The sequence below is a fragment of the Hemiscyllium ocellatum genome, chromosome 6, assembly GCF_020745735.1.
Source record: "Hemiscyllium ocellatum isolate sHemOce1 chromosome 6, sHemOce1.pat.X.cur, whole genome shotgun sequence".
Taxonomy (NCBI): Eukaryota; Metazoa; Chordata; class Chondrichthyes; order Orectolobiformes; family Hemiscylliidae; genus Hemiscyllium; species Hemiscyllium ocellatum.
In genome coordinates, this window is record NC_083406.1 from 15516633 (window position 1) to 15531542 (window position 14910).

Sequence of the window (14910 nt, forward strand, 5' to 3'; positions counted from 1 at the left end):
CAATGTCATCATGTCAGTTGGAAAGCCCAGAACCAGCTGATAGTGGACTAGCAATATCCTAACTGTAAACATGTTACAGCAAGGGAACTGTTACAAAGCTGAACAATACTGTGCATTAAGAAGTCAGCCTGTAGTATTATAACCCAGTGTGGTGCATAGAATGGGGTATAGTACTATACTTCAAGTGGGTCACAGTCTGGGGTATAATGTTATACCGCACTGTAGGTATTGCACTATACACCTCAGTGTGGGTCACAAAATGAGCACATAGTCTTAAACCTCAGTGTGGGCCACAGAATGGGCATAAATTTATACCCCAGTGTAGGTCACAGATTGATGATATAGTTCAATACCCAGTGTGAGGTAGTTGTTTTACCTCAGTAAAGGTAACAAGGGGGGAAGCAGAATAACAGGCCTGGGGTTCTCCAGTTAATCTCCATTGAAAAAAGAGCATTAAATTTACCTCCTCAACACAGCAAACACACAAAAGGGAATTTTACACTCTTTAATTCAGAGGGATTGGTTTATCAGTATCAGTATTTATTCAATAGGACTGGTTAAAATGATTTCCAGTTACTTGTTACCTTTCAGGCCATCAAGACCTGGCAGACCATCCACTCCGAAGCGACCAGGGGATCCGGGGAATCCTGCATCCCCATGGGGTCCCTGGATACCAGGAATTCCAGGCAAACCTTTCATTCCAGCTGGGCCGGGGGACCCTCTGTCACCACGATCCCCTTTGAAACCAAAAGAACCTGAAACGTAACAAATCGTCATTAGTCAGAGGGATGAGGAGAGGAGAGAAGAGGAGGGAAGAGAGAGGTGGGAGAGACGTAAAAAGAAGAGAAGCCAGAGAGTGGAGGGACAGGAGGAGGTTGGAGATGAATTGGAACGAGAAGACAGAGGAAAGTGAGTAGGTGAGAGGAGAGGAGGTGGAAGAACTGGATGTGCAGGGGAGGGATGACGGGGGAGGGGGGGTAAATGGAGAAGAGTTTGAAGTGCTAGATAATAAGGAGGAGGTGGACATACTAAAACTGTTACATGCAAAAGATGAGACAATGGAGCTTTCAGAGTTAATCCTGTGACTGTTGCACATTCCTCACAGCGCACAGACCAATCAGAGGAATAACCATTTCCATTTTCATTGACATCATCTATCCACAATTTGAAATTTCCAATTGACCAAATTCCTATAACATATGAATCTCCAAGATTAGCCACACAATAGACTAGTTGGCACTTGGAGCTTACTCTGCCATTCAATAAGATCATGGCTGATCTAATTAGTCCTCATTCCAATAATCTTTCACCTTCTTACTCATCAAGAATCAATCTCTACAATTGCTTTAAAAATATAAGAATTCTTTATGTATAGAGAGTAAGCCCTCATTCCAGATTCTTCTACAAGAGGTAACATCCTTTCAGCATTCCACCTATCAAGATCCCCAGGACCTTACATGTTTCAATTAAATCACTTCTTATTTTCCTTAGCTCCAATACAGACCTACCCTGTCCAACCTTGTCTCATAAAACAATCCTCCCATTCCAGATATAAGGCTGGTAAACCTTCCCTGAACTGCTTTCCATGCATTTATATACTTTTATTTAAATAAAGAGACCGATTCTATATAAAGTGTCCAGATGTGGTCTTACCAATGCCATGTATAACTGGAGCATAAACTCCAAACTTTTGCATTCAAGAAACAATAATATTCAATTACTTTTCCTAATTACCTGCATACTTTACTCAATTTATGCACCAGGACATATCAATCCTTCTCATTTAGATAATAACATTTTTTATTCTTCCTGTCAAAATTCACATATCTCGCTTTCCCATATCATATACTAATTCCACATCTTTGACCATTCACTTAACCTATCCACACCTCGATAGCGCTTTGAGAATCCTGTTCATAATTTGCTTTGTTAGAATCATAGAACCCTTACAATGCGAGACCATTCAGCTCGCGCTGACCTTCCAAAAAAGCAGTGAGAAAGTGAGGTCTGCAGATGCTAGAGATCAGAGTCGAGAGTGTGTTGCTGGAAAAGCGCAGCAGGTCAGGCAGCATCCGAGGAGCAGGAGAATCGATGTTTCGGACTGGATTCCTGATGAAGTGTTCTGGCCCGAAGTGTTGATTCTCCTGCCCCTCGGAAGCTGCCTGACCTGCTGTGCTTTTCCAGCAACACAGTCTCGACTTCCAAAAAAAGCATCCAACCCAGACTCACCTCCTAACATTGTCCTGTAAACTTGCACTTACCATGGTTAACCCACCTAGCCTGCACATCCCTGAACACTACAGACAATTTTAACATGGCTAATCCACCTAACCTGCACATGTTTGGCTTGTTATGCATCTTTTTGTTGTTAGCAAATTTAACAACCATTTATTCACTCTCTTCATCTAAGTCATTTATATAAATTATAAGAAGTTGAGAGGCTATTACTGATTCCTGTGGACCAACCAAAACATGACTCATTGATGCCTACTCTGTGTTTCACCTTAACCAGGCAATCTTCAATTCTGAAGAAAGGCTTGTGCCCGAAGTGTTGATTCTCCTGCTCCTTGGATGCTGCCTGACCTGCTGCGCTTTTCCAGCAACACATTTTTCAGCTCTGATCTCCAGCATCTGCAGTCCTCACTTTCTCCTAATCTTCAGTCCATGCCAATATGTTGATCCCTACACTATGAGCTTTCATTTTCTGAATGTGGCACCTTATCAAATGCCTTCTGGAAATCTAAATGCATTCCCTCCACCAGCTCCCCCTTTTCAACAGTACATGTCAGCTCCTAAAGGATCTGCAATAAATTGATTAAACATGATTTCCCTTTAAGACAACCATGTTGACTCTACCCAATTGCTGTGAATTTTTCTAAGTGCTCTGCTCTAACATCTTTAATAATAGTTCCTAACTTCTTCCTTACGACAAATGTTCAGGTGTTTGATCTGTAACTTCCTGCTGTCTATCTCCCTCCCTTTTTGAATAAAAGGGATACGTTCTTGATGTTCAATCTTATAGGATCTTCCCTGAATCTAGGAAATTTTGGAAAATTAAAGCCAGTGTATCAACTATCTCATCTGCCGGTTCTTTTAAGATCATGGTCATGTTTGGGATTAATAATTTGAAGAACTGGATTTAAGAATTTAAATCCAAAATAGCACCTGGAGAATTTAAATTCAGTTCATTATATAAGATGGGAATTCAGAATTATAATCATGATTGTGACCATGAAACTATCAGATGATGATATAAACCCATCTGGTTTACTAATAGACTTTTGGGAATTAGGAATGGGCAATAATGCTGGTTGGTCAGTGATTATCAGATCCTGTGCATGAATTGCAATGGAATACCAACCTGCTACAATACCATTGATGGCAGATGGAAGGGATAAATGGGATAGGGAATGAATTGCCAGCAGATAGTTCCTCATGATGAAAGCTGTATGCTGTGTTCACCTTTCTTTGGGTTTAATTCCAGGCAGGTGATAGATAGGGGAGATGGGCACCAACATTACTAAACCCCAACCTGCCTAATATTCCCAGTCTCACAGCAGTACCTGGATCTAGAAGCTTGGAACTACAGAAAGGTCCTGCAGATTAACAATTTGATTAATTGTGCTTCAGCTCTCCATGAGGCAATTGTGTTTTAAGGCAGCACACAAGGAGAAAAAGGGAAGAAAAACAACTTACTTTTTGATAGTGCTAGCCCAGGATGTTGTGAAATGCATCAATCAATGAAACACTTTGTGAAATGTAGTCAATTAGGTTCAACCCGAAAACCAACCTACTCACAGTCTTACAGAGCTGTATTCCCTCAATACAGAAGTTGTGACAATGCTCCCTCGGTACTAACCTTCTGACAGTATGGTTCTCCCTCAGCACTGACCCTGTAACAGTGCAGTTCTCCCTCAGCACTGATCCTCTGATAGTGCAGCACTCCCCAGTACTGAACCTCTGACACTGCACCACTCCCCCAGTACTGACCCTCTGACACTGCACCACTCCCCCAATACTGACCCTCTGACAGTGCAGCACTCCCCCAGTACTGAACCTCTGACAGTGCACCACTCCCTCAGCACTGACCCTCTGACAGTGCAGCACTCCCCCAGTACTGAACCTCTGACAGTGCACCACTCCCTCAGCACTGACTCTGCGACAGTGCAGCACTCCCTCAGCACTGATCCTCTGACAGTGCAGCACTCCCCAGTACTGAACCTCTGACACTGCACCACTCCCCCAGTACTGACCCTCTGACACTGCACCACTCCCCCAATACTGACCCTCTGACAATGCAGCACTCCCCCAGTACTGACCCTCTGACAGTGCAGCACTCCCCCAGTACTGAACCTCTGACAGTGCAGCACTGACCCTCTGACAGTGCTCCCTCAATACTGAGACTTTGATCCCAGCTAATGTTCTTGGGACAAAGGTTTGTAACAATAAGGAAAGGTGATGATATTTCTATTCAATTAAATTGTGAAAAAACAATGTAGCGTACAGATGACCATGAAACCATCATTGGTTGTCATTAAAAAAAAATTCCTTACGTCCTGTGAGGAAGGAAGACTGCCCTCTTTATCTGATCTGATGTATATGTGACTCCAACCCTGCCTCTCAGCAATTAGGGATGAGTAATAATTACTGGCCTCTCACATCTCATGAACAAATTAAGTAAATTCCTCAATACTGAGCGCCAACAGTGTAATGCTTATTCAATGCTGTTCCTCTGAATGGATAGAACTTGCTCAGTACTGACCTCCCATGGAGCAGTACTCCTTTAGTACTGATGCTCTGATAGAGCAGCTGTTTCTCAACATTGACTGTCTGACCATCCAAGTCTCTCTCAATACCAGCCCCTGGAACAGTGAAGCTCTCCTTCAGTACTGCACCAGGAGTGTCAACCTGGATTTAAATCTCTAGAACAGCGCATTAACTTTCTGATAGTTAGGTGAGTAAAGGGTCGGTTGACATTAATGTTGTCTTTCTGCTCAGCTTTCCTGAGTTTTCTCAACCACAGACATTTATTGGTGCTTACCTTGAGGGCCTGGAAAACCAGGTATCCCTTGTAACCCTGGTGACCCATCCTGCCCCTTGGCCCCAGGTGGTCCCCTCACTCCTGGAACTCCTGTAGGGCCAGGTAGGCCTGGTTTGCCTTCTTCACCAATGAGCCCTTTAACTCCCGATACTCCATCCGCACCTAAAGACAAGACAATGCTTTGTGAATTGTGAATCTGTCCAATCTGAGCCGTCACTCATTTCCCCAGTACTGCTGCATATAATTTCAATTTGATACCACCCTTAAACTCTTCATTTTTCCATGGACGGTGCAGCTTTCCCAATGCAATATATCGAAGGAGTTACAAAGTGTTGCCTTAAATGTCCATCACTGCTTCTCAATATTATTTTCTCAGGTCGCTTGAGCCAACTCCATCCCCATAATCCTGTAACTTAAGGCTTAGATATGTACATCTTATCCTTAAAATAAATGTAAATTATTTAGTGTTATGATCACTGGTGCCTTTACTGGGAGGTCATTAGTAAATCCTGTGTCATTGCATATTACAAAGTCTTAAACAGCCTGTACTCGGTTGGCATGGAGCATACTACGTTCAGGAATTCACCCAAGTGTATTCTATCAATTCATCTTCCAGCAATCTTTGCAAATCTGATTCATCCAATCTATATGAAGATTAAAATCATTCTGGATTATTGCAGTACATTAGGATGGAGTTGCAGTACGCTTCTTACAAGTCCCTATTCTTTCTTTCTGTTTGCTTTGTCCTGCAGTTAAGTTATTATTAGGAAGCCTACACATTATTGCCAACACTGACTCTAAATTGTAGCTGCTCAGCCACTGAGGATCCAAGTGTGTCAATCAGTTGTACCAAAGGCATTTCCAGTGTTATCGTCCAACTTCGGAAATCACTACTGGGCACAAATCTTGGAGAGTCTTGCAGAAGAGAAAGAACTAGAGGGAAGGTAGCTTGCTATCTCTGCTTGCTATGTCTTATCTTTACCCAAAAAGAATTCTGGTGTCCTTCCTATTGGAAGAATGTTGAAAGGGTTCAGAAAAGATTTACAAGGATGTTGCCAGCGTTGGAGGATTTGAGCCAAGAGAGAGGTTGAATAGGCTGGGGCTGTTTTCCCTGGAACGTCAGAGGCTGAGGGGTCAGCTTATAGAGGTTTATAAAATCATGAGGGGCATGGATAGGATAAATAGACAGGGTCCTTTCCCTGGGGTGGTAGAGCCCAGAACTAGGGGGCATAGGTTTAGGGTGAGAGGGGAAAGATATAAAAAGGACCGAAGGGACAACTTTTTCACACAGAGGGTGGTACGTGTATGGATTGAGCTGCCAGAGGAAGTGGTGGAGCTGGTATGGTTGCAACATTAAAGGCATTTGGATGGGTATATGAATAGGAAGGGTTTAAAGGGATATGAGCCATTTGCAGGCAAATGGGACTAGATTGGATTGGGATATCTGGTCGGCATGGACGAGTTGGACTGAAGGGTCTGTTTCCTTGCTGTACATCTCTATGACTCTATGACTCTACATCTTATTTTTCTGAACTATGGTCATCTCTCACTACTGTTTCAGGGACAATCCCAGTTTCTCCACTCTCATTACATTAAGGAAAGTTGCTCATCCTGTTTTACCAAATATCAATCCTTTCTGCTCCCTCCCCATGGCTCTGACAATCTTCCTGAAGCATGAAGCCCAGAACTTAATAAACAAATAATAATGCTAGCTATTGCTTGCCTTTCCATCCAATTCCTCCGGCATCTCCTTTTTCTCCTTTGGATCCTGGATGACCTGGTTGGCCTGGTTCCCCGGGGTATCCCGGCACTGCCCCAATTGCATCTCCGGGCAAGCCTTTTTCACCAGTTGCTCCTGGCCTTCCCGGTAGTCCCGGAAGCCCAGTATTCCCAGTTGACCCAGGTGGGCCTGGTGAACCGGGATCTCCACGGGGCCCAACAAAACCTACAGGAGGATTGACCACGTTAAACTTTTTCTTTTAACACTGTAAGCAAATAATTCAATGATCGACGCTTATGTTTATAGTGAGCACCATAAATTTAACACAGTAATTCATCCCAAGGTTTTTCACAGGGGTGACCAACAAAGAAGACAGAGCCACTTGAGTTATTAGGACAGGTGATTAAAAAATCTGACTGAAGAGTGCATTTTTAAGAGGCAACATGAAAAAGGGAGAGAGGAAAAGAGAGACAGAGAAGGATAAAGAGGTTGAGCTATTAAGGAATAAAATTCTCAAACATCTGCAGCTCAAGTGACTAAAGGCAGAGAAACCAATGGTGCAATGATAGAAATCAGGATTGCCGAAGAGAAAATTAGGGAGATGCCGATATCTCACTGAGATGTGAGGCTGGATGGGATTACAGATCTAGAAAGCAAATTGATCACAAAAATGAAATTTTTAAAATTCCATTCATACAAGAATATTCCATGAAAACTTTTGACATGTTAAGTTCATTGGTTGATATACTTCGATGTAGCACCATGGGGTCAGGGAGCTGCAACTTCAGTTTTCGGGAAACCTAACTGAAGCATTTCAAGAGCTATACTTTGACCCTGTGGATTGTTTTTCGTTGGTTAGTGAATGGAAGTGGGAGAACTTGTTTCACTACATCAAAACATGATGTAGGTTTCAAGACGACCATCAGCCTCTGCAACAAGTTGTTATCTCCAATAGTGATTGACTTTGAGCATTGTAAGGGTGGCTAATATCACTGTGCAAAAAAGATAGGTGGGATATGAGGTGATGTCCCTCATTGTACAGTGGAATTGCAGTTAGCAGTGTTATAAGTCCATTGAACCTTTGCCAGCTCTCTGGAAGAGCTATCCAACTCAGTCCTCATCCACTCCTCTTTTCCCACATTCCTGCAAATTTTCTCTCTTCAAATGTTCATCTGGTTCCCTGTAAGGATTCCACTAAATGTTGAGCCCAACTTCCACCATCACAGTAATAATGTTTAATAACAGATCTGCAAAGAAGTAGTTGGGTTCAGTAGTAGTTAATATGGAATTGTCAGTTTGTCATGAAGACAAATCTGTTTCATGAATAACCTTTTGAGAGCAAAATCTGCCATCTTTTTTTCTGGATGAGGCCTACATTGCAAAGCGTAAACCCAAAGAGTTTTGACAGCACAAAAAGGGGCCCTTTGGCCCATTGTGTACCAATCATCAAACATCCATCTATTCTAATCTCTTTTCCCAACAGTCTTGTATTCTATGACATTTCAAGTGCTCATCTGAATACTTCTTAAATATCTTGATAGCTTCCTCCCTTTTAGGAAGTGAGTTCTAGGGAGCCGTAACACTCTGGGTTGGAAAAAAACCTTTCCCCAAATCCCCTCTAAATCTCCTACTCCTTGCCTTAAAATTGTACCCCTCTGGTTACTGAACCCTCTACAAAGGGGAGCGTTTTCTCCCTTTCTACTCTCCATCCATCAGAACTTTGCTTACTTCAGTCAGATTCCACCAGCCCCTCCCTTCAACTTTCTATGCTCCGAGGAAAATAACCCCAGTATATCCAATCTCCCTTCATAACTCCAGCCCAGACAATATCCTGGTGAATCTCCTCTGTACCCTGTCAAGTGCAATCACATCTTCTTATAGTGACCAGAACTGTGCAAGTATTCCAGCTGTGACCTAACCAACATTATATACAGCTCCATCATAACTTCCTGGCTCTTGTTTTTTTTTAAAGGATCAAACATATTAAACTTTAAATGTAGAACAACTAATGGAATCTAGACACGTGATATATCTTTCTTCTTGCAACATTGAATCCAGCTACAGATTCCATCCAGCTAATTAAAATATTTCACCGAAGAAGAATTCAGTTCATTGAATGATTCCTGATCAATTTCACGGGCTGACTCCTAAAATGGTGTCAATAAGAAATCAGTGAGTTTACTTTGGCCATTAACCAATTAAAATAGAGCTGTCCTAAATTAACAACAGAGAGATCCCCTCCAACTCTATTTTCATTTAGTCCCTGCCCTCCCCTTCACTGTTTTATCACATTGCCCTTTGATGTGAAGGGCATTGCTTGTCACTGGCCACTTGGGTGTTTTCCTACTTTTCCTGGTGGTGGAAGTTGAATAAAGATTTGTACACCTTGTCTCTCACTGTGGTCTCACAGCTGCACACACACACCATGGGTGCTGGGGAAAATAAGCACTACCGCAGTTAGGCGGTAGTGTGGGGTTAATAGAGAAAAAAAAAGAAAAAAAAAGAAAAAAAAAAGAAAAGAAAACAACAGAGTGATCCCCTCCAACTCTATTTTCATTTAGTCCCTGCCCTCCCCTTCACTGTTTTATCACATTGCCCTTTGACGTGAAGGGCACTGCTTGTCACTGGCCACTCGGGTGTTTCCTTTCTTCCTGGTAGTGGAAATTGAATAAAGATTTGTGCACCTTGTGTCTCTCACTGTGCCTCACACCTGAACACACACACCATGGCTGCTGGGGAAAAAATAAGCACTACCGCAGTTAGGCGGTAGTGTGGGAGTTTAAAAAAAATCAGGAATGTTGATCACACAGCATTGCCCTTTGATGTGAAGGGCACTGCTTGTCACTGGCCACCCCGGTGTTTTCCTATCTTACTGGTGGTGGAAAAAAGAAAAAGAAAAAAGAAAAAGGAAAAGAAAAAACAACAACAGAGAGATAGACAGAGAGGGAGAGAGAGAGAGAGAGAGAGAAGCAAACATAACCTATAAAGAAGTTTTGCTTTTTAAGTTAGAAGGCAGATAGAAATCCAGAATTAATCATTCAGAGGGATCCATGTCCCACTGCCTTCAATGGGATGGACACAATGTGGTTTGACTTTTAACTGAATCTCTGACTGTATGAAATAATCCAGCAAAGTTCCCTGTCATATTAAAACTGTGTCAAATGCCTTAAGGGTAAGGGTAATAAAACTATAGAGCTGAAAATGTGTTGCTGGAAAAGCGTAGCAGGTCAGGCAGCATCCAAGGAGCAGGAGGAGATTCCTGAAGAAGGGCTCATGCCCGAAACGTTGATTCTCCTGCTCCTCGGATGCTGCCTGACCTGCTGCGCTTTTCCAGCAATACATTTTCAGCTCTGATCTCCAGCATCTGCAGTCCTCACTTTCTTCTAATAAAACTATAGAACCAAGGTATGTATTTGGAGTTAGGTCACAGACCAACTCGTTAAAACAAGGTTAAGGGAACAAATGGTCACTTCCTGATCCATGGTTCCACCAAATCTTCACTTCAAAAACTACAGTAATGGGGAAGAATAACCTGGTGGCCCTGGAATTCCTGGCCCTGGAGCACCAACATAACCTTTCCTTCCTGGGTATCCTGGTCGGGATAATCCTGGGAATCCCTGTGGACCAGTCTCACCTGCAACATAAAAATAATTTTGAAGTGAGAGGGCCCAATAGCTTTACGTGAGTTGGTGTCAATCATGACCTGCCCCTGGGATTGAGGTCAGTCTAAAACATTATACCTTTATCTCCGGGCAAACCTGGTGGGCCCCTTAGTCCTGGAGGTCCTGGAGTTCCACAGGGAATCGCTGTAAAGATTCACAAACAACACAAATTAATCTCCACAAATTCAGTGTAGACCCCAAAAATCAAAACCCTTTTATGGATTAATAATGAAATGCACAATGTACATGCATACATGCTGGATGTGAGCATCACTGCCTCGGCAGGTATATTGTCCATCATAATTGCCCCTGAAAATGTGGTGCTGGGCTGCATTCTTGAATCATTGCTGTCCAGATGATATACATCCACTGACCCTCAGTGTGGCATGGTGGCTCAGTGGTTAGCACTGCTGCCTCACAGCGCCAAGGACTCAGGTTTGACTCCAGCCTCGGGCGACTGACTGTGTGGAGTTTGCACATTCTCCCGTGTCTGCGTTGGTTTCCGCTGGGTGCTCCAGTTTCCTCCCACAGTCAAATGATGTACTGGTCAGGTAGAATGGCCGTGCTAAATTTCCCACTGCGTTAGTCAGGGGTGAATGTAGGGAAATGAGTCTGGGTGGGTTACCCTTGGTGTGGACTTGTTAGGCCGGAGGGCCTTTATCCACACCGTAGGGAATCTAATCTAATCTAACTCGGTATCGAAAACAGTCCATTATAATGGTGTCATTCGGACTCCAAGATTTGCCCAGTAGCTGTGAACACAAGATAACAATTATTACACGAGTGGGTATAGGTCAGGGAATCAGATGTTTGCAGTCTGTGATTGCCCGTCTGTTATCTTGTTAGTCAGTGTGTTATCATTGAACATAGTTAATGATAGAGGGACTGTTGAGGTTTACTTGCCCTGTGTGTTAGCATCATGCTGGGCTGGATATGAATGGCTCTCCCATTGTAGCTTTATGTCTAAACGTTGAGGATTTCAAGTCAGAGGTAAGACTCGACTCTGTTGTACCAATTACATGGAGCCAATATTGCTAAACTAAACAGAGGTATACAAAGTAACAAAAACAATACCCTTGGCCCTCAATCATGCAAACAATTTATTTCCATATAGAATCACAGAGATTAAAGAGCAGGAGGCCATTCAATCCATTGTACCAATCTTCAAGTGAAGCTGCAAATCACACGCGGCGAGATATTGAACAATTCTTCCGCCGCCTTCGCCTCCGTGCCTACTTTCACAACCAAGACTCCCGCCCACCCTCTGACGACCCCTTCTCCCGCCTCCAACACACCCCATCCACCTGGACACCCCGTGCAGGCCTCCTACCCGCCCTCGACCTCTTTATAGCCAACTGCCGCCGTGACATCAACCGACTCAACCTGTCCACCCCTCTCACCCACTCCAACCTCTCACCCTCAGAACGTGCAGCCCTCCACTCCCTCCGCTCCAATCCCAACCTCACCATCAAACCCGCAGACAAGGGAGGCGCGGTGGTAGTTTGGCGCACTGACCTGTACACCGCTGAAGCCAAACGCCAGCTCGCGGACGCCTCCTCTTATCGCCCCCTTGACCACGACCCCACCTCCCACCACCAAACCATCATCTCCCAGACCATCCAGGACCTCATCACCTCAGGGGATCTCCCATCCACCGCCTCCAACCTCATAGTCCCACAACCCCGCACCGCCCGTTTCTACCTCCTGCCCAAAATCCACAAACCTGCCTGCCCCGGCCGACCCATTGTCTCAGCCTGCTCCTGCCCCACCGAACTCATCTCCCAATACCTCGACACGGTCCTGTCCCCTTTAGTCCAAGAACTCCCCACCTACGTTCGGGACACCACCCACGCACTCCACCTCCTCCAGGATTTTCGCTTCCCCGGTCCCCAACGCCTTATTTTCACTATGGACATCCAGTCCCTGTACACCTCCATCCCCCATCACGAAGGACTCAAAGCCCTCCGCTTCTTCCTTTCCCGCCGCACTAACCAGTACCCTTCCACTGACACCCTCCTTCGACTGACTGAACTGGTCCTCACCCTGAATAACTTCTCTTTTCAATCCTCCCACTTCCTCCAAACTAAAGGAGTTGCCATGGGCACCCGCATGGGCCCCAGCTATGCCTGCCTCTTCGTAGGATACGTGGAACAGTCCATCTTCCGCAACTACACTGGCACCACCCCCCACCTTTTCCTCCGCTACATCGATGACTGTATCGGCGCTGCCTCGTGCTCCCACGAGGAGGTTGAACAGTTCATCAACTTTACTAACACCTTCCATCCCGACCTGAAATTCACCTGGACTGTCTCAGACTCCTCCCTCCCCTTCCTAGACCTTTCCATTTCTATCTCGGGCGACCGACTCAACACAGACATCTATTATAAACCGACTGACTCCCACAGCTACCTGGACTACACCTCCTCCCACCCTGCCCCCTGTAAAAACGCCATCCCATATTCCCAATTCCTTCGTCTCCGCCGCATCTGCTCCCAGGAGGACCAATTCTAACACTGCACAACCCAGATGGCCTCCTTCTTCAAGGACCGCAGATTCCCCCCAGACGTGATCGACGATGCCCTCCACCGCATCTCCTCCACTTCCCGCTCCTCCGCCCTTGAGCCCCGCTCCTCCAACCGCCACCAAGACAGAACCCCACTGGTTCTCACCTACCACCCCACCAACCTGCGCATACAACGTATTATCCGCCGCCATTTCCGCCACCTCCAAACGGACCCCACCACCAAGGATATATTTCCCTCCCCTCCCCTATCAGCGTTCCGCAAGGACCACTCCCTTCGTGACTCCCTTGTCAGATCCACACCCCCCACCAACCCAACCTCCACCCCCGGCACCTTCCCCTGCAACCGCAGGAAATGTAAAACTTGCGCCCACACCTCCACACTCACTTCCCTCCAAGGCCCCAAGGGATCCTTCCATATCCGCCACAAGTTCACCTGTACCTCCACACACATCATCTATTGCATCCGCTGCACCCGATGTGGCCTCCTCTATATTGGTGAGACAGGCCGCTTACTTGCGGAACGCTTCAGAGAACACCTCTGGGCCGCCCGAACCAACCAACCCAATCACCCCGTGGCTCAACACTTTAACTCCCCCTCCCACTCCACCGAGGACATGCAGGTCCTCGGACTCCTCCACCGGCAGAACACAACTACACGACGGCTGGAGGAGGAGCGCCTCATCTTCCGCCTGGGAACCCTCCAACCACAAGGTATGAATTCAGATTTCTCCAGCTTCCTCATTTCCCCTCCCCCCACCTTGTCTCAGTCGGTTCCCTCAACTCAGCACCGCCCTCCTAACCTGCAATCCTCTTCCTGACCTCTCCGCCCCCACCCCACTCCGGCCTATCACCCTCACCTTGACCTCCTTCCACCTATCCCACCTCCATCGCCCCTCCCCCTAGTCCCTCCTCCCTACCTTTTATCTCAGCCTGCTTGGCTCTCTCTCTCTTATTCCTGATGAAGGGCTTATGCTCGAAACGTTGAATTCTCTATTCCTGAGATGCTGCCTAACCTGCTGTGCTTTGACCAGCAACACATTTGCAGCTGTGATCTCCAGCATCTGCAGACCTCATTTTTTACTTCAAGTGAAGCTGTGCAATTTAATTACATTAATTTTCCTTTTACCCATTTTTTTCTCTTTTTAAATACTCCAATTCTCAGTTAAATTTTGTTCTAGTTTCTACCTCAATAGCCCCCTCTGTCATTATCCACGCCCTGTGCCAATTGTCCATTTCCCATCAATTTCCCCTTTTCAAGGTCCCAGGGAGAATCTTCAAGCTGTGACCCCATTTTGTCACTGATTCACCAACCAAAGAGCTGGCACTCAGTTCTCACTCTCCGGGTGTCCTTCTGGACAGTGTTGATTGATGTCAGTATCAGAGGAAGATAAGCAGGTAAAAGATGATTAATTGGAGATGGATAAGTATCCTCTACCTGGTTGGAATCCTGGGATACCACTGCCCACCGGCAGGATTTCCTGTCTGTCAATGCAGTCACCTACCATTCAACAGAAACAAGTGGACATTTTAATGATATTGAACGGGGTGGTAACAAGGTTAAAAACACACACTAAAGATAGCAATTTACATGTCACTTTCATGGAGATGTTTATGGAGAATGTCTTGGAATGTTCTTCATAAGATTTATAATCTTCTCCCTGGCTCTTGTTCAACCCAGAGAGCATTGACAAACTAGTTAGCAACTGGTGAAACAAGATTTGGTAAATCTGATCTTTTGTGATAGCACTGGCGTCACTCAGTCTCATGTTCTGAAACTAGGTTTCCACTCTCTCCGGTACAAGAGGTGGTTAGCTTCCCAGAGTCACCTCATCGTCTCAAAATAAATATTGGAGAAAGGTGTGGAAAACCAGGGCAATCTGGTGCTAAGGCCAGTTTCTGGGAGAAGGCAGATCTTTGGACATCGTGAGCCTAAGCCCTGTGGCACTCTTTCCATTAAAACAAG

At 45.2% G+C, this 14910-nt stretch overlaps 1 protein-coding gene across 2 annotated transcripts in view; it reads right to left on the reverse strand.

Moving 5' to 3' along the window:
• The window catches only part of LOC132816367 (collagen alpha-6(IV) chain-like), a 206216-nt gene that overhangs the window by 45402 nt on the left and 145904 nt on the right, over window positions 1-14910 (reverse strand). For both annotated transcript variants that reach the window (XM_060825834.1, XM_060825833.1), the window contains 6 exons: window positions 14383-14445; window positions 10502-10567; window positions 10294-10395; window positions 6765-6986; window positions 5042-5203; window positions 585-755 (listed from right to left, as the gene is read on the reverse strand). In XM_060825834.1, the coding sequence (XP_060681817.1) occupies window positions 585-755; window positions 5042-5203; window positions 6765-6986; window positions 10294-10395; window positions 10502-10567; window positions 14383-14445 (786 nt within the window). The remainder of the gene's footprint in view (window positions 1-584; window positions 756-5041; window positions 5204-6764; window positions 6987-10293; window positions 10396-10501; window positions 10568-14382; window positions 14446-14910) is intronic.